At 38.1% G+C, this 18,736-nt stretch overlaps 1 protein-coding gene and 1 pseudogene across 2 annotated transcripts; one reads left to right on the top strand and one right to left on the bottom strand.

The window, feature by feature from the left end:
• Positions 1-338: 338 nt before the first annotated feature.
• LOC107871050 (iron-sulfur assembly protein IscA, chloroplastic) lies at positions 339-14,854 on the top strand. 2 transcript variants are annotated; one of them, XM_016717844.2, is made up of 3 exons: positions 339-652; positions 13,344-13,559; positions 14,415-14,854. In XM_016717844.2, exons 1-3 carry the CDS (start codon positions 472-474, stop codon positions 14,555-14,557), a joined length of 540 nt encoding a protein of 179 aa, XP_016573330.1. In that variant the 5' UTR covers positions 339-471; the 3' UTR covers positions 14,558-14,854. The 2 variants fall into 2 exon arrangements, with proteins under 2 accessions (XP_016573330.1, XP_016573329.1); XM_016717843.2 differs by having other exon boundaries at positions 364-652; positions 13,341-13,559.
• Positions 11,157-12,675, bottom strand: LOC107871051 (annotated as a pseudogene).
• Positions 14,855-18,736: the final 3,882 nt, after the last annotated feature.

Here is an 18,736-nt window from a genome sequence, read left to right on the forward strand (position 1 = left end):
CATCAAATTAAATAAAAAAAACTATTATTAAACAACAGTGAACAATACAATTTCTGCAAATATTATACTCTCCGTTTCATAATAAATAAATTGTTGGATTTTGACACACATATTAAGGAAAAAACATTAAAGATATAAATTTAACACAACTTTTCATTTTTATCAAAAAAAAAAAGAAAAAACTGACTTTGTAATACCTTTTCAAAAGTTGATTGATTGTCAAATTATAAGAATAAATTTGAAAAAAAATTTAACGATTTACTTATTTTAAAAATACTAATAAATAACTCAATAATTTACTTTTAAAATAGAGGAAGTATTATACTGTACTATATAATATCATATATTATGCTGTATCCTACGTTAGGAAACCACGGCACACCACCGTCCAAAGTGAGTGTAAATAAACTAAACCAACCAAATGAGTGGGGAAAATAAAAAGAAAAAATTAATTTTATTAGTATAATTTACATGCCCGAAGCAATGGCGTTTTCTGCGACTCTTGGATGTTCATCTTCTCTGTTATGCCGCCCTTCCAATAATTCAACAATTTCAGCTGCTTTCATTCAATCTTCTTCACTTTCCTTTCGATCTTCGCCGTCGATTTTCAATTGTAAAAAATCTTTGTCTATTCGATCTGCTACACTTGAAGGTAATCCTTTTACATACTTGAATTTTAATTGTTTAGGATTGGATATTTTTTTTCTTTTATTTAATTCAATTCTAAATCTAATCAGAGTGAATCACATTAGTTTCATATCTGAACTGAAGTTCAAGCAGTAATAGTGACCAATTAATAGTTCAAATATGTATAGTTGGTGATAATTCACTGTAGAAAACTCATACACCTTATAGACCAGATATGAAACACAAAAAAATTGATATACTTTAGGTGTGATTTTCGCCATTAATTCTTTATTTAATTCGTGTCTAAATAAAATTTGTAGTTAAAATTAGAGTGAAAGCTGAAAAACATACCTAAAATATCCCGCTATTTTTCAATTTTATATCTGAATTATCAGATGTATGAGTTTCCTACCCAAACTATTTATCAAAAAACACCTAAACCGTTAATTTTTTGAGTTTCATGTTTGAACGTTTAGGTAGGAAAAGTGTCAAATTTATAGTTTAGGTGTGTTTGATAATAGTAGGTAGGAAACACACATACTTGATAGAGCTCAGGTAGGAAACTCAAAAAACTGGGATGCTTTAGGTGTGTTTTTGATCATTAACTCTTAAAATTAATTATATAGGAATGTGTTTTCCAGTTATTTTTTTAATTGGGGGCAGAGGACAGGGAGGAGGGGATTACAAGGATGAGAATCGAACCCTCACTAACAAGGTGAAAGTCCAGCCAGTTAGTTGAATCAACTGAGCTTCTAAGATTGTCTTTGTAGTTTCTAGTTAAAGTTGGTTTGGCACCATAAATAATGATGTGTCTACCTATTTTATCGTAGATAAGATGAGTGTACTGGATAATTGTAGTGAAGATAACGGACATCATTGGTATTTTGAGTGAATTGTTTTTATTCACTATTTATTTGAATTCTCCAAAGTATAAGCGATTTGAAGGATAAAGGAGGATATTTTTGGTGTGTTGATGGTTAGAGTTGAATTAGTTAAATTATGATAAATAGTCTGAATGCTGAATGAAGTGGGAGATCTGTATAGTTGCTCTAGTTTAAGCAGTAGATTTATTGATTACAGTAAATACGAAAGATATAAGCTGCAATTCTTCGGTTTACTTGAAGTAACAAGAGAATTTTTGTAAGCTATGAAGAACAGCTGAGTTTAGTCTGTTGCAATTTCTCATCATGCTTCTGGTAGCAAATATGTTGTAAATTTACAACAGCAAACAACGACATATCCTGTATAATCCCACAAGTGTGGTCTAGGGAGGGTGGAATGCCTTTCTTCTACGTTGACACGGTAGAGAGGTTGTATCGAAATATGTTGCAAAATTTCTGTTGGAATATCATCTCACCCTTGAATTATCTGGTTTGTCCCAAAGTAAGACTTGAAAATGGTAGTTATTGTGTGAAAACTTGGATTTCAGACTTTGATCTGACAGTCACAGACTGGAATAGCTGAAATTGGACGATGTTAGTTTTGTTCTCTTGCTGTAGAGATCATTTGGGATAGTTATTTCCAGCTCGAATGTAAGTGATGACTCTTTTATCACTTAATAGGTTAGTGGTTAACAGAGGCAGTATCCTTTTGGAAAGAGAAAAAACAAGAATCTAGGTTTGATTGTGGTTGGACATTTTAAGGCGAATCCGTGCCTCTAAACTATATGGAATTCAGGCGAGACTGTTTAGCTGATCTTTGAGTAGTCGGCCTCAAACTTCTCAGTGAGCTACTAGAATATGGGATTTTCTTTTGATATTTTAGAGGTGAAGAACACTAATTTCTGCATAGCATTTAGAAATAGATTAGAAAATGAAAATTTTAAACAACATAACCCAGTGTGTTCCCACAAAGTGGGGTCTGGGGAATGGGGAATGCAAAGTGTATGCAGTCCATACCACTACCTTAGATGACAAATGAAAATTTTAAACAGAAAAATATATAGATGAAAAATGAAAGTAAAAGATATACAAAAATTCATCTGAATATCTAGTCAGAATAATTTGTGTAAAATAATACGAGAACTCTTTGGAAAAGTTACAGTTCAAGGTACTTTGAGGAAGGTCCATTACCTGTTTCCAGACTAGCGGAACTTTTTGAATATCATAGCATATGCTTAAGAGTTTAAGTGCTTCACTTCAGAAATGTGTATCAGGCAGATTCAGAGGATATGCCATTTCTTTTCACTTTCCATCATTCAAGAAGCTGTTTGAAGAAGGTTAAGTGCAATACCATTGGGAAGCAGTTGATCAGCTATGATCACGTTGCTTGAATTTAACTGTTTTTTCTGTCGCCTCGTTGTAAAATAGAAAATTTGGATTTTGGGTTGATGAAATGATGAGCAAATTGATAAGAGACGGCTGGTAAACATATTGTCGCACAAAAAAAATCATCAAGGAGGTCAAGAGCCTCAAGTTTGTATCTGTTCGATGATCTCTTCTGTGCTTACAAGTCAAGGATGACTACTGGGTTTGTACCTTTCATTCAACAACAACAACAACAACAAACCCAGTATATTCCCACATAGTGGGGTCTGGAGAGGGTAGAATGTACGCAGTTCATACCACTACATCCGAAGAAGTAGAGAGGCTGTTTCCGATAGATCCCCGGCTCAAGGAAAGGACCGAGACGGTTTGTACCTTTCATTCATTGGAAGTAAATTATGCGGTTCTTGTCAGAGCACTTAACTTTGACAACAGGAAAAAGGAATAATCTAATAATATCATCTAAAACTTTGGGATTTGGGAGTAGAGCCTAAGTAGAACATATTCATTTGTCAAATGGTCATGTGATAAGTACTGCACCACTTTTGACACAAGATAACCTCCTGTTATGCTATGTCTTTCTTGCTAAGGATTTCAAACTTCTATTTAAAAATCATCAGGATGTAGCTAGACTAGAATACCACCCACGAGCTTTTATAAAAGTAATGGTCAAGGTACTGTAACAGAGGTCCTATAACTATCCAAACTTGTGAGTACCATAGCATAACTCTCAAGTAAGTTTGAGTGTGTCACTTAAAAATCTTACATGTGGAAGATTCAAACATTATGTTTGCATTTTGTGAGACTTAAGCAGGATTCTACTGTTGTCCCCTTCATTATTATTCCTTTCATATTTCATGTGATCGTGTTTGTTGAGTCAAAGCGATGTAGTTCTTGTAATAATTGTGGTATCTTGGTCAGCTTGTGCACACAATGACTAATTTCACAAGGTACCTGCCATTTCCAACCAACATAGGTACTCGATGTCGAGAAGAATAATAATTCCACCCAAGAATAATATCCACGTTAAACAACAAGAACAAGAGTATACCAATGACACCTAATCTTCTAATGGAGTAAAATATAATACCCAAACGGTGCAATGTAATAATACTTATTACAATTCTGTAGTGTCAAGAGGCTACTACACCTGTAAAAGAAGTAACTCTCTTTTATTTTACACAACTCACTTCAATATTACTTATGTTTTATTTTCTCACAGGTTATTTATAATCTGTGGATTACTCTCTCTGCTTTTGGTGTATCTAAAATGCGGATGAACTCTATTTATAGGAAAAGTTGCCTCAACCTCAGCGAATCAGAATGATCGATTCTTTGCTACTTGCACAATTGCAATTGCATTTGCAAATTGACAATTTGCTAAAGTCGGAAGCATACAGTTTGTAGCACATCATTTTTTTTCTTTCTTTAATCATCCTTCTTTTTTTCTTTTCTTTCTTTATTTAATGGGCCCCACAAATCTCCCCCTTGATTTTGATTTTCATTCTCGCTCCAACACATGATTTCAATCTCGTTAAATCTTCAAAGTTGAGAGGCTTTATAAAAATATCGCAACTTCATCATATGATTTCACATATTTGAGTTATACTTCCTTCTTTGCAATGCATTCTCTGATGAAGTGATATCTTGTGTCAGTATGCTTGCTGAAATTCATCGAATTTTTGGCAAGTGCTTGTGTAGATTTGTTGTCACAAATCCCCATGGCTCAATTGTGGCAAATTAAGCTCCTTCAACAATCTTCTCAGCCAAATAACATGATAACGCGTTCATGATGTTGTTGGCACTTATTTAGCTTCACAAGTCAAGAGAGTAACAATGAGTTATTTCGTTGAACTCCAAGAAATAACAAGTCACCTAAGAAAACACAAAACTAGTTGTGCTTTCTTTTATCATCAATGTCTCCCGTATAATCATTATCATAAAATTTCATAGGTTAAAGTCAACAGGGAGAAAAATTGACGATCAAAGTGTCAAGCATGAGCTTATTGGCTATGACATAAGTTCAAAAGGCTACAAACTATACAACTTAAGCAACAACAACGTGGTAGTGAGTTTATTGAATTTGATGAAGAGCATCATGAAAAAGGAGGACTAGGAAGAAAGGATGTGATTTTCTTCCATACTTTGGAGATGATGAAGAACAAGATATCGTGGCACTTGCACAAGATGCAACCCACCTCCTTCTCCACAAAATGTTCCATCTCTTTTTTCTTAAGAAAGTTAAAGCGAAAGACGTAGGGGATGAGGAACATCCAAGAGCTCTATGATATAGAAGAAGTTACTAATTTTGCTTTTCTGTATTGTCTCTTTGTTGCTAGTGAACCAATTAATTTTGACGAAGCTGTTATATAGACAAAAGGTGGAGATAGGCTATGTAGGAGGATATCAAGGCAACAGAAAAAAAATAGTTGGGATTTAACAACTCTTCCCGAGGTTCATCAAGCAATTGGAGTCAAATGGATATACAAGGAAAAATAATGCTTATGGTGAGGTGGAGATATATAAAGAAGGACTTGTGTCTGAAGGTTACAAGTAAAAGCATGATATTGACTCTGAGGAAGTCTATGCACTTGTTGCCCGCGTGGAGACGATTTGTCTCTTTGGGTCCATAGATAAAGTGGAAAATCAATCATCTTGATGTCAAGTCGGCATTCTTGAACGGATATCTTGAAAAGGAAGCCTATGTTGAGCAACCATTAGGCTTTGTAGTAAAAAATCATGAAGATAAAATGTTAAGGTTTAAGAAAGCTGTATATGGATTGAAGCAAGCTCCATGAACATGGAATAGTTGCATTGACAAGTATTTTCAAGACAATGGTTTAGTCATTCTCTGTGTGAATATGCTCTTTACGTTTAATGGAGATATTTTGCTTGTTCATCTTTATGTTGATTTCCTTATTTTGATGGTAATAATCATTAATCAATCCAAGTTTTTTTTGAAGCTTTCAAGAAAGCTATGTCCCTGAGTTTGAGATGACAAACATAAGGATCGTGTCATATTACTTGGGCCTAGAAGTGAAGCGGGAGGAACCCATCTTCATATCTCAATAAAGCTATAAGAAAGATATTTTGAAGAAGTTTGTGCTCGATTGCAACCCCTGAACACTCCAATGGAGAGTGGAACGAAATTATCAAAATTTGTTAATGGAGAAAAGGTGGACTTGATTTTTTCCAAAAGTCTCATAGGAAGTTTGAGATCCTTGGCTTGTACGAGGCTAGATGTGCTCTTTGCAACTGGAGCAATAAATCGCTTCATGGAAGCTCCAACCTACACTCATTTGGAGGTTGCTTTAAGAATTCTTCATCACCTAAAAGATTCAATAGATCTTGAATTGTTTTATTCTTCTTTCAGTGACTTTAACCTTGTTGGATTTTGTGATAGTGATTATGCAGGAGATATTGCTAATTGAAAAACCACAACTCGTTTTGTGTTTTTCTTGGGTCATTGTGTTACTTTCTAGATTTGTGAAGCCGAAAATGTGGAAGCAATATCATGTACGCACCATGCTATTTGGTTGAGAAGACCGTTGAAGGAGCTCAACTTGCCACAAATTGAAGCCATGATAATTTGTGTTGATAACAGATCCGCAAAAACACTTGCAAGAATCCGGTGTATCGTGATAAAACTAGTATATAGTCACCAATTATCACTTCATCGGAGAATGTATGAAATCTCAATCAAGTTGCGGATATCCGTACAAAGCCTCTCAATTGTGAAGACTTAAAGAGATTGAAATCAAGTGTTGGAAGAAAAATCAAAATTAAGGGAGAGATTTGTGGAGCCCATTAAGCAGATAACAACAACAACAAACCCAGTGTATTGTCATAAAGTGGGGAAGTGGGGTCTGGGGAGGGTAAAATGTACGCAGTCCATACCGCTACCTCCAAAGAAGTAGAGAGGCTGTTTTCGATAGACCCTTGGCTCTAGGTAGTGAATAGTAACCAAAGCGTAGTGAAGCATGATGGATGACATAATATAAAAAGGAATAAGATATACTAAAATAAAAATAAAATAAAGTATAAATTTGAGCAATACTAAATAAGATAAATAGGCGCAATAAATAAGAGATAAGTGATAGGGCAACCAGAATCCGACACCCCCCTAGTAGTAACAAACATTCACAGACCAGGGACACCTGGGCCCTCCTGACTAGTGGCTCCTACCTACTTGCTACAACTCATGCACTCATCCTATCCTTCTACCCTTATCCGCAACCTCCACGCCTTTCTATCTAGGGTCATGTCCTCGGTAAGCTGCAGCTGCTCCATATTGTGTCTAATCACTTCCTTCCAGTACTTCTTCGGCCTACCTCTCCTCCTCCTGAAACCCTCCAACACTATCCTCTCACACCTGCGGACTGGGGAATTCGTACCCCTCCTCATCACATGCCCAAACCATCTCAACCTTCCTTCCAGCATTTTATCCTCCTCGAAAGCCACTCCCACCTTCTCTCGGACTGTCTCATTCCTAACTCTATCCCCCTTAGTAAGACCACACATCCAACGCAACATTCTCATTTCCGCCACGTTCATTTTCTGAATGTGGGAGTTCTTGACTGGCCAATACTCTGCTCCATATAGAATAGCTGGACGGACTGCCACTTTGTAGAATTTGCCTTTAAGCTTAAGTGAGACCTTCTTATCGCACAACACTCCCGAGGTGAACCTCCGCTTCATCCAACCTGCTCTAATAAGGTTAGCGATATCCTTATCAATCTCGCCATTCCCCTGAATCGTAGACCGAAGATACTTAAAACTATCCCTCTTACAAACATCCTGGGAATCCAACCTCACGACCACATCTTCCTCCTGCGTCAAGTCACTAAACTTGCATTCCATATACTCCGTCTTGGACCTACTCAACCTGAACCCCTTAGATTCCAGAGTTTGTCTCCAAACCTCCAATTTTTCATTCACACCTCTCTGCGTCTCATCAATCAACACTACATCGTCCGTAAACAATATACACCACGGTATCTCCCCTTGGATACTTCGCGTCAACACGTCCATCACTAATGCAAACAGAAACGGACTAAGAGTCGAACCCTGACGGAAAAATGTTCTGAGTCCCCTCCCGCCGTTCTCACCCGAGTCTTTCCTCCATCGTACATGTTCTTAATAGCTCTGATGTACGCTACCGGGACCCCTCTTGCCTCTAGGCATCTCCAAAGAACCTCCCTAGGGACTTTGTCATACGCCTTCTCCAAGTCGATGAACACCATATGTAGATCCCTTTTCCTTTCCCTTTCCCTATACTGCTCCACCAATCTCCTCACCAGGTGGATTGCTTCCATCGTCGAGCGACCAGGCATAAAACCAAACTAATTCTCCGAACTGGATATGATCTTCCTCAATCTCTGCTCAGCCACCCTCTCCCAAATCTTCATAGTATGACTCAACAGTTTGATACCCCTGTAGTTGGTGCAACTCTGAATGTCACCCTTGTTTTTGTATAACGGAATCATTGTACTCCACCTCCAAGTCTCGGGCATTCTCGCCGTCTTGAAAATGCTGTTAAACAAAATTGTTAACCACCTTAAACCTACCCTACTTATAAACTTCCAAAAATCCACCGGAATCTCATTAGGCCCCGTCGCCCTTCCCCTCCGCATTGTACGAATAGCTTCTTTGACCTCCTCGACCGTAAAGCGTCTACAATAACTGAAATCACGTCTCTCCTCCGAGTGCTCCAGCTCCCTTAACTTAATGTCTCTGTCCCTCTCCTCGTTCAAAAGCCTATGAAAATACTCCTGCCATCTCTTCTTAATGTGGGCATCCTCCACTAACACTCTACCATCCTCCCTCTTAATGCATTTCACTTGGTTGAGGTCCCGGCCCTTCCGCTCCTTAGCCTTGGCAAGACTAAACAACCTCTTTTCTCCGCCTTTCTCCTCTAGTCCTGCATATAAGCTCTCAAACGCTGCGCTCTTAGCCGCCGTAACTGCAAGCTTAGCCTCCTTTCTTGCAACTTTGTAGACCTCCCTATTCCCCTTCTTCTCCTCTGCATCTTTACTCTCAATCAACTTAACATATGTCCCCTTCTTAACCTCCACTTTCTTCTTAACTTCTTCATTCCATCACCAGTCCCTCTTATGACGTCCTGCCCGACCCCTCGAAACTCCCAACACTTCTCTAGCCGTCTCCGTGATGCAACTGGCAGCCTTATCCCATATAGCATCCACTTGCCCCCTACAATCCCATACCCCCAATCCAGCGACTTTCTCCTCTATCACCAGCGCACTTTCAGGCGTCAAGCCACCCCACCTCATTCTAGGCCGACCCTCCTCAGCCCTTCTCTTCTTGCTCTTCTTCAAAAACAAGTCCATCACCAGAAGCCTGTGCTGAGTCGAAAGATGCTCGCTCGGAATGACTTTGCAGTCCTTACATAAAACCCTATCCCCCTTCCTTAGCAGCAAAAAGTCAATTTGGGTCTTGGCTACCGCGCTACGAAAGGTAATCAGGTGATCCTCCTTCTGAAATCTCGAGTTCACCATCACTAGCCCAAAGGCCCTCGCAAAATCCAACAGAGACGCTCCCTCATCGTTTCTATCACCGAAACCAAATCCCCCATGCACCTCGTCGTAGCCTCCCGGCAGAACCCCAATGTGTCCATTAAAGTCCCCCGCTATGACAATCTTCTCCGAACTAGGCACGCTTCTCACCACCTCGTCCAAAGCCTCCCAAAACCTTGCTTTCACCTCCTCTCCCAAGCCTACCTGCGGTGTATACACACATACAACGTAGACCCTTCAAAGACCAACTTTATTGTCATCATCCTATCACTAATCCTCTTAACCTCCACCACCTGCTCTCTAAGCTTCTCATCCACTAAGAACCCCACACCATTCCGACGCCTGTCACTCCCCGAGTACCACAACTTAAACCCATCCACATCTCTAGCCTTAGTCCCTACCCACTTAGTCTCCTGGACACACGCAATATTAATCTTCCTCCTCTTAAACTCTTCACTAGCTCTATTGGCTTACCCTGAAGGGTCCCTATATTCCAAGATACCCCACACCCACCCCTGCCCTCCCCTCTTTACGCCCACCTAAAACCGCCCCCGAACCCAACCCCCTCGGACATGACCCTATTCCACCATCAACCCTTACAGCCACCACCTAAAAATCGAAACAAGTCCAAGCGAAAGCCCCAACCGATAGGCCGATAGACAAGAAAAATAGAAAAGCAGTATGCAAATAGCAGGCATGCACAAAAAGCCCTAATCGACCTAGCAGCTACAGCAACACCACAAAAACTACCAATTAGTGAAAAACAAGACAATCACAACTATCCTCACAATAAACAAAACAATACCCACGAAACGGGAAAAATAATAACTAGTAAAAGTATCTAAATATCAAAGTTTAGATGTCATCGGGTAGTTCTGTGTGCTGATGGTACCGTCAATTTTGATTTCGGAATTGATTGCCGAAAATCGCGTTGTCGGAAAGCTGCCACCGGAAACATCGCCGGTTTTCGCTGTTGCTGGAGCGTCTACTGGTGATACCGGATCTGTGTTCTGGTGACCTTCGCCGGAGTCTAATCGGCGGGAACCGGCGATATCACCGTCTTATCAGCGGCTAGATGACAAAGTCGAAGAGGGAGAGAGAAAAGTAGCTCGGGAGAGCTGAGGAGAGAGAGAAGGAGAGCGAGAGGGAGAACTCGAGGGAGAGAGAAAAAGAGAGTAAACGGTCGGAGAAGAAGACTGTTAGGTGAACTTTCGTATAAGAACGTTAGTAGAAGAGCGTTAGTAGAAGTGAGAGAGGGAAAGAGAACCCCTCATATCATCATCATATAAAAATCAGCCCATTAAGTAAATAAAGAAAGATAAAAGAAAGATTATGATTGAAGAAAGAGAAAAATGGTGACTGCAAATTGTAGGTGTCCGACTTTGCCAAATTGCCAATTTGCAAATGCAATTGCAATGGTATAAGTTACAAAGAATCACATATTCTGATTGGTTGAGGTCGAGGCAGCTTTGCTTTAAATAGAGGAGTCCGTTCCACAGTTTAGATACACCAAAAACAAAGTCAGAGAGAAAATAGAGGGGCAGTAATATTGAGTTTTGTGAAATAAAAGTGTTTTTTGGGGTATTAATATATAGTTGGCATAGTATATAGTGAAAATATTAGTCCTAGTACATTGTTCATTGATTAGAATGTTGAACAATAATAGGGAGGGTGGCCTTCGCCCACCATTAGATTCTCTCTTTACATAGAGTACATTTTATGTTATGAGGAATCAATGATGGGCTGAAAAGCAAGCCAAAAGGCCCACCAGTGGTGCATTAACGTATGTAGTGGGCTCAGACTCCTAAAAGAAAGGCTCTAGCCTGGGAAGGAATCAGTGAGATTGGGCCCACCAACAACAGCTCCAATCAAGATATCTGGATTTGGTGAGAAGAAATATCGAGACCCTTCATTGTACCCAATACAAGTTGACTGGTCTGCCACATATGGTAAAGAGCTGCCCCTGTGGTGAATCCTTAATTGGTAATGTGAACCATATCGCACCATGCATGACATTCTTTGAGGATTTTCTCCCAGGATGTAATCCACCTGAAATTTGGCAATGTGTTTGAGGAGAGCAGGGATGGCTGACATGGAGCCATATGGCACAACATGATTGGCATGGCTGAGATAATCAGAGTAAGCGAGCAGTACGAAGAACAAGCATGTCACGTGCTGTATGTTACAAACCCGAGGTTTGAAATGAGTCCACCCGAGAATATTGCACTTGGGGATGAGAAATTCCAGGTAGTATTGAGCAGATGAAGGCATCTGCATTTACTTGAAAGGTTTTCAGATCTGGTATTTTTCCATCAACACCTCCTTGATAATGAGGACATTAATGATGTTTTTATAATCCCAAACAAATTCATTAGTTGTGTCTCCAGCTCTAAAAGCCACCTAGGTTTCACTGGTACTTTCTCTATGTTGCCGTCTCCTTGTTGCCTTGTGTAGCAACGCTGCACCCCAAAGCAATTCGTCCTTGTATCCATCAAAGTCGCAGTAGAAAAGGCAAACCGCGGAGTGCAGGCTGGAGCTGTATGCATCGCTTTGCCTGTTGGCAAACTTGAAAACTTTGAAAGAATGATCAAACAGGAGATTAGAGTGAAATGTCGAGAGGGCGGAAGACAATGGAGGTGGTGGCCAATGCTGCATCGATCTCACCGGAGACGTCTGATCGGGGACCAGGCGGCGGCCAACGCTGCATCGATCTCTCTGGCAACATCTGATTCGGGATGGTTCTGATCAATCTTGTGAACAGTTCTCGAAGTGTCCATATCTTCTGGCCTCACCAAACAACTGTGGTTAGAACTCAAAATATGCATCACCCACTTGCGCGTATATGACCCCTTCCTTGGCCATGGATTTTAACAATAAATTCGTCGCCCACTTCATAGCAGTGCCCAGCTCTCTACCCAATTCCCATTTTCCTTTTGAAGTCTATTATGCTTCATGACAGCAATGTTGTTATGAACTCCGCCGGGAACATGAATTTCACTTTGTCTCCGGCATCGTAGTAATCTCCTGTCAGGACCACTCTGACGGAGGCATCATTGTGCAATGTGGAGTTTCTACGCCACTTGGTACGTTGGTTGGGAGGAAGTTTGCCGGACCGCTGGACTTCGAAGAAGAGGGATGCGTTTTCGGAAGGCGTCATGGTAGTCATAGCCACCGCTGAAGCAATGCCTGAAGGAGATCAGAGGCAGGTGGAGGAAAATGAGAGGAGCTAGGGAGCTTTGTTCTGGCGCCATATATATTTGGTCGTTTGCTCACAAGTAGTGTTGTTTTTTGTTGAAGGTTTAGTAGTTTTTTGACACTATCAAGTTTTAATCAGTGGTACTACATTGCTCTGTTCAGGTATTATATTTTACCAGTTAAAAGATTTGATGTTGTTGTTACTCTCTTATTTTTGGCTATTTAGCTTGAATATTGTTCTTGGATGGGATTATTATTTCTAAACAACCCAATCGGAGGATATTTAGCTTGAGCTTTAGCAGATATTTTGCCTCCGCTAGGATTTAAACGTGAAACCTCATGGTTCACAACCCACTCCATTATCCACTAAAAAACTGATGTACTTTTAGTTGAATTTTTCTTTATCAAAAGAGGCACTTCATTAATAGCAATTTTCTTTAGAATTTTATGTTGTCTTTGATTGTTTCTTTAGAATTTGTATTTTGAAATCAAATTGTTATGAGACATAATACTTCCAATATGATTCTTGGAATTCTAAATAAATTTCTCTAGAACAATTAAACTGTGATCGAGTGAAGAATAGTAAAAATGACTTTTCAGATACAAACAGTGTCATCTTAATTAGATTCTGGAAATAGTTGGAAGTATGCCCGTGAAATTATTACCTAGGTGCTGGCTTTGTCTTGACTCTGATTAGTTGTTTGGTTTCTACTATATGCAGCAGCACCTGCATCTGGAGGAGTAGCGCCTGCTATTTCCTTAACCGACAATGCATTAAAGCACTTGAATAAGATGAGGAGTGAGCGGAATGAAGACTTGTGTCTTAGAATTGGCGTCAAACAAGGTGGATGCTCAGGCATGTCATACACGATGGAGTTTGAAAACCAAGAAAATGCTAGACCTGATGATTCAATCATTGAATACAATGGTTTTGTTATTGGTACGTGTCAGTTTCATCTCTCCTTTATTATGCCACTCTTGGTATTCTTTTCCTTGAGAAAGATACACCAAAGTTAGATCAACTTTGTAGATCAGTTCTGTTGAATCTGTTCCATTTGCAGATCCCTAACTCTTAACATGGGCGAGGATAAATTTAGTGAAACAAGTATAGGTGCTATTCATGGATACTTGGCCTTCATTGTAGTTGATGATATAAGTTAGTCGTGCTCACTAAATGAAAAGACATTAAGATTAGTGAGAAAGAAAGATGGAGTGGATGAGTGGTTGGCCTGAGAGATTAAAGTGGTAATGGTTGGGAACTTAAATGTACATAAAAATGCAAATAATTTTCAGGTTTCAAATGTAAAACTCTCCTCAGTTTTAACCATTCCATAAGAACATTCATGGCATTTCCGCTTCTCATCTCCCTTGGATTTCAACTCCCGGAAATCTAACTATGCTTCATATCTGGAGACGTGTGCTATGTAATGTTTGCCTGATTATCTGATAATGATTGCGGTACCAGAATTACTTCTGCTTCCTCTAGTATGCCTTATCAGTCTCATACGATACCTGTCTACTAGACAATTTAGTTCACTTTCAGATGGAAGGTTTCTTCAACAACAATTATAATGTCCTTGATTCAGAGATCTTACCTTGTTTGTGTGACTTCTTACTCATGAAGTAGTTGAGCTATTTATAGTGTTGGGTCCGTGCAAGATTACTAGCATCATTTCACTCTTATGCTTGTATTTTATGCGTGCTTACCTACTTGTCTCTTTCTTTTTCCATTGTTTATTGGCGTTGTTTATGAAAATTTTGATTCAACGATTGATTCAACGACTATTTCTTGCAGTTTGTGATCCAAAAAGCCTTCTCTTCATCTTCGGAATGCAACTAGACTACAGCGATGCATTGATAGGTGGAGGCTTCTCTTTCAAAAATCCAAACGCTACACAAACTTGTGGTTGTGGTAAATCGTTTGCTGCTGAGATGTAAGAGCATGTACTCTTAGAAACTAGTAACATACTAGAACACCAATTGTAGTTTGCTTGGACTACTGGATATAGGCAGTTGTGAAGATTTGTTAAGTCTTGTTATGTGCATAGGGACTATAACTTGATGTATAACTGGGAATGCATTTTATTCTTCCTGCACAAAGGGCTAAACCTCTATGCCATACCAGATTGATTTATGCTGTGGGGCGGAGCCGCAATGTAACGTGGGTTCATGCAAACTCAATAGTTTTTGCCCAGACTTTGTATATGTTGTATTCAAAAAAGTTAAATTTTTATAGATTTGATTATGAAAACTAGTTATTATTGTATATTAACTTGAGATCATCCTAAAAATTGTTGGAAAGAAAAAGGAAATCCAAAAGAGAAAGTGAACAGAAAATAGAGCAAAAGAGAAGAAAAAATGACTGAACTGTCTATATTTCTGATGCATTATGAGAGTAAAGAGACCTGCCTATAAATAGTCTCATAATAAAACTGAAAATACTAAAATCTAGGTTTAATAGTCCACTAATTAGAGATTAGCTACTAATCTGCAACACTATCTAAACTTACTAGAATAAAGAAAACTATCAACTTTCTGAAGACTTGGTCAAGTATTTTTGCATCATTTCTAAACACACCCCCTTGATTCAAAACTGCAAACTCCAAGTTGACCTTTGAAGAACTCGTGCTTTGCTTGCGAAAGTGATTTGGTGAAGATGTCTGTTGATTGCTCATTTGTATTACACGACTTCAGAATAATTTTTTCGGTAGAAATAAGACTTCGAATATTGTGATAGCGAACATCTATGTGCTTTGTTCTACCGTGGATGTTGGGTTCTTCGTCATTGCAATAGAAGATTTATTGTCACAAAAAATGTCAGTCGCACCAGCTGATTTCTAATTAAAACCCGCAACAAGTTTCCTTAACCAAACTACTTGACAAGCTGCAGAAGTTGCTGCAATATATTCAGCTTCTGAAGTTGATAAGGCTACCACTTCTTGCTTCTTTGAACTCTATGAAATTGCTCCAGATCCAAGACTAAACAAGAAATCAGATGTGCTCTTTCCGTTATCAATGTTGCCTGCGTAGTCACTATCAGTAAAGTCAATTAATGTGAAATTTATTACCTTAAAATATCAAATTCCATGCTCTAATGTACCAACGAGATATCTCAGTATTCTCTTTGCAGCTACAAGGTGAAGCTTGCTAGGATTGTGCATAAATCTAGATACGATGCCGACAGAGAAAGCAATGTCTGGTCTTGTATCAGACAAGTAGTTCAAACCACCAACTAGACTTATAAAATAAGTTGCATTTGCCATTTCAGAACCCTCATCACGATATAACTTTTTATTGATATTCATCGGAGTAGCAACAACATTACAATTTACCACATTACTTTTTCAAAAGATTTGTTGCATACTTTCTTTGTGAAAGAAATATGCCATCAACTTCTTGTTTCACCTCAAGACCAAGAAAGTAATGCAACAGTCTCAAATCAGAAATCTCAAAATTCTTCATTGTGCAATCTTTAAATTCAGTGACAATAGACTTATTCGAACCCATATATATCATAGCAACGTAAATACATACCACTAAAAAAATATTTTTACCTCTTGTTTTTATATAAAAAGTAGGCTCATTGTTACCTCTTTCAAAGCTACTCTCCTGAAAATAAAAATCAATTTTGAAGTAGCATGCCCGCAACGCTTTCTTTAAGCCATAGAGTGCTTTTTTTTAACCTGTAAACCTTATTTTTGTACCATTAACTACAAAACCTTTAGGTTGTAAGACACAAACTTTCTCTTTCAAATCACCATTTAAAAAGGCAGATTTAACGTCAAACTGATACACTGGCCAATTTAATTTAGCAATCAAGGCTAAAAAAGTTCTCACAGTTCAAAGTAGATAATCGGAGAAAAAGTTTCATCGAAGTCGATACCTTGTTGTTGAGAATAACCCTTTACGACGAGCCTTGCCTTATGTTTTTGTTCGATACCTTATTGTTGAGAATAACCCTTTGCGACGAGCCTTGCCTTATGTTTTCAAATGCTGCCATCTATATGATATTTGGTTCTAAACACCCATTTAATCCCAATAGCTTTCTTTCCTTTTGAAAAATTTACCAAGTCCCAAGTCTAATTCTTTTAAATAGCTAATAACTCTTCTTTCGTGGCTTTGCACCACTTATTTTCTACTTCGACATCTTTAAAGAAAATAAGATCTAAAACAAGTAAAGCGAAAATACAATATGTACTGTCAGCATATTTGAAATTTGATTTTCTATCCCTTATTGATCTTCTTAATGGAATTGGCGCAGCTGAAGGTTCTTCTAATGTTGGAGAAGTTGTTAGGGCAATTGATGAAGTAGTCGATGGACCTGCCTAAAAAGGATCTACCACATATTCTTAATCAACAATATCGTCAGAAGGCAACAATTGAATATTTGAACTTTCATTTTCAGATTAAAGTTGCATCTTGCATCTTCATTAAACACAACATTTCTATTAATCGTAATTTTGCCACTCATTGAATTATATAGCTTATAAGCCTTGGATTGTGTGTTATATCCAATAAAGATACATTTTTTATAATTTTTATCAAGCTTACGCTGAGCTTGTGAATTTACCAAATCATAAGCAATACAACCAACAAGACGTAAGTGGCTTACCTTGGGCTTGTTACCTCTCTAAACTTCATATGGTGTTTGATTATACACTGCCTTGGTAGGGAAATATCCAGTAAATAGACAGCAATGGCAACAACTTTAGCCTAAAACCACTTTGGTACACTTCTACCTTCCATTATGCTTCTGCCCATTTCAACAACTGTGCGGTTCTTTCGTTTGGTTACACCATTCTGCTCCGCTATAGAAGGTGTTGTAAGCTCCCTATTTATTACATTTTCTTCATAGAAGGAACCGAATTCTTTTGACATAAACTCATGTAATGACTTGATTTTTTGGTTATTTTTGTAAAATATTTATTTCTGTGTAATTTGACCTCTCTATGATTGCTTTTTGGTATTTCTGAGGTGTGGGGATGATTGGCATGGTTTCCAATGTATTTTGGCTTGAATTATGTGAAATTGTGGTTTTTGGTGGCTTTGAGAGCCTTATAGTTGACTTCGATCAACATTTATTGATTTGTGTGTCGGATGACAAAATGGACTGCTCCAGTATATCTGGAACATCGATTTTGATTTGGTAAAATGGTTGGTGTGATTTGATGGATTTTAAATTTCATGTCGACTCTCAGTTCGAAAAGTTGTGAAATTAGATTTTGGGAGTCAACTTTGTGAAAATGACGTTTTTTCAAAAATTGATATCTTCATTGATTACGGAACGTCAAATTTGATAGGAAAACATATTTTGTTTGCGCTCACGGGATTCTGAATGAATCTCGAGGGATTCGTGCAGACTTGGACCCTAGACATATCTATGTTACGTTTTTTTTTTCCATCTTTGAGACTCAGAGCTTAGGATTTCACACTTTTGAGCTATTTCTTTCATTTCTAAGCTTGGGTAAGCTTCTAAACACCTATTTCAACTACTTTACTCTAATTTTATGATTCAATTCTTGTTTTAACACGGATTAAAGTAAAAAATTGAAGATTTTAGTCTGGAAAACCTAAAACTTGTATTTCTTCGATTCAAATTTCATTCCTACTTAGGTAAGTTTTAATCATATATTATCAGTTTACTCTCAATTTTATGTTCAAAACAACTTTAGATTCTTGATTTCAAAAAGATTTTTTGAAGATTTTGTCGATAAAGCTTAAACATAATTTTTCTTTAATTTAAACCTCATTTTTGCTTATATTTTCAGCTATAGACTCCTAAAAATATGGGGAACATATTTTAAAGATAAAATTACAATTTTTCTCTTCTTTTTTGAAAATTTATTTTGGGGGTCCGTTTTGACCCCGACTTAAAAATAGGCAATATGGGTATTGTTGACTTTATTTTGACGCATAGATTCTATATTTCTATATTTTTTGATTTATAGTCCGTCCGGGAGGAGTAAAGCTTCGGGGTGAAGACCTGAGGATCGATTTTCAGCATTCGAGGTGGGTTATGGCTTAACTTTCTTCGGACTGGACTGGGTAGTGAATGTTGATGCCAAATCATGTTAAAGGTGTGAGAATTAATCATGAAAATAAATTTATTAACGTGTT

This window comes from Capsicum annuum, chromosome 5, assembly GCF_002878395.1.
Source record: "Capsicum annuum cultivar UCD-10X-F1 chromosome 5, UCD10Xv1.1, whole genome shotgun sequence".
NCBI lineage: Eukaryota > Viridiplantae > Streptophyta > Magnoliopsida > Solanales > Solanaceae > Capsicum > Capsicum annuum.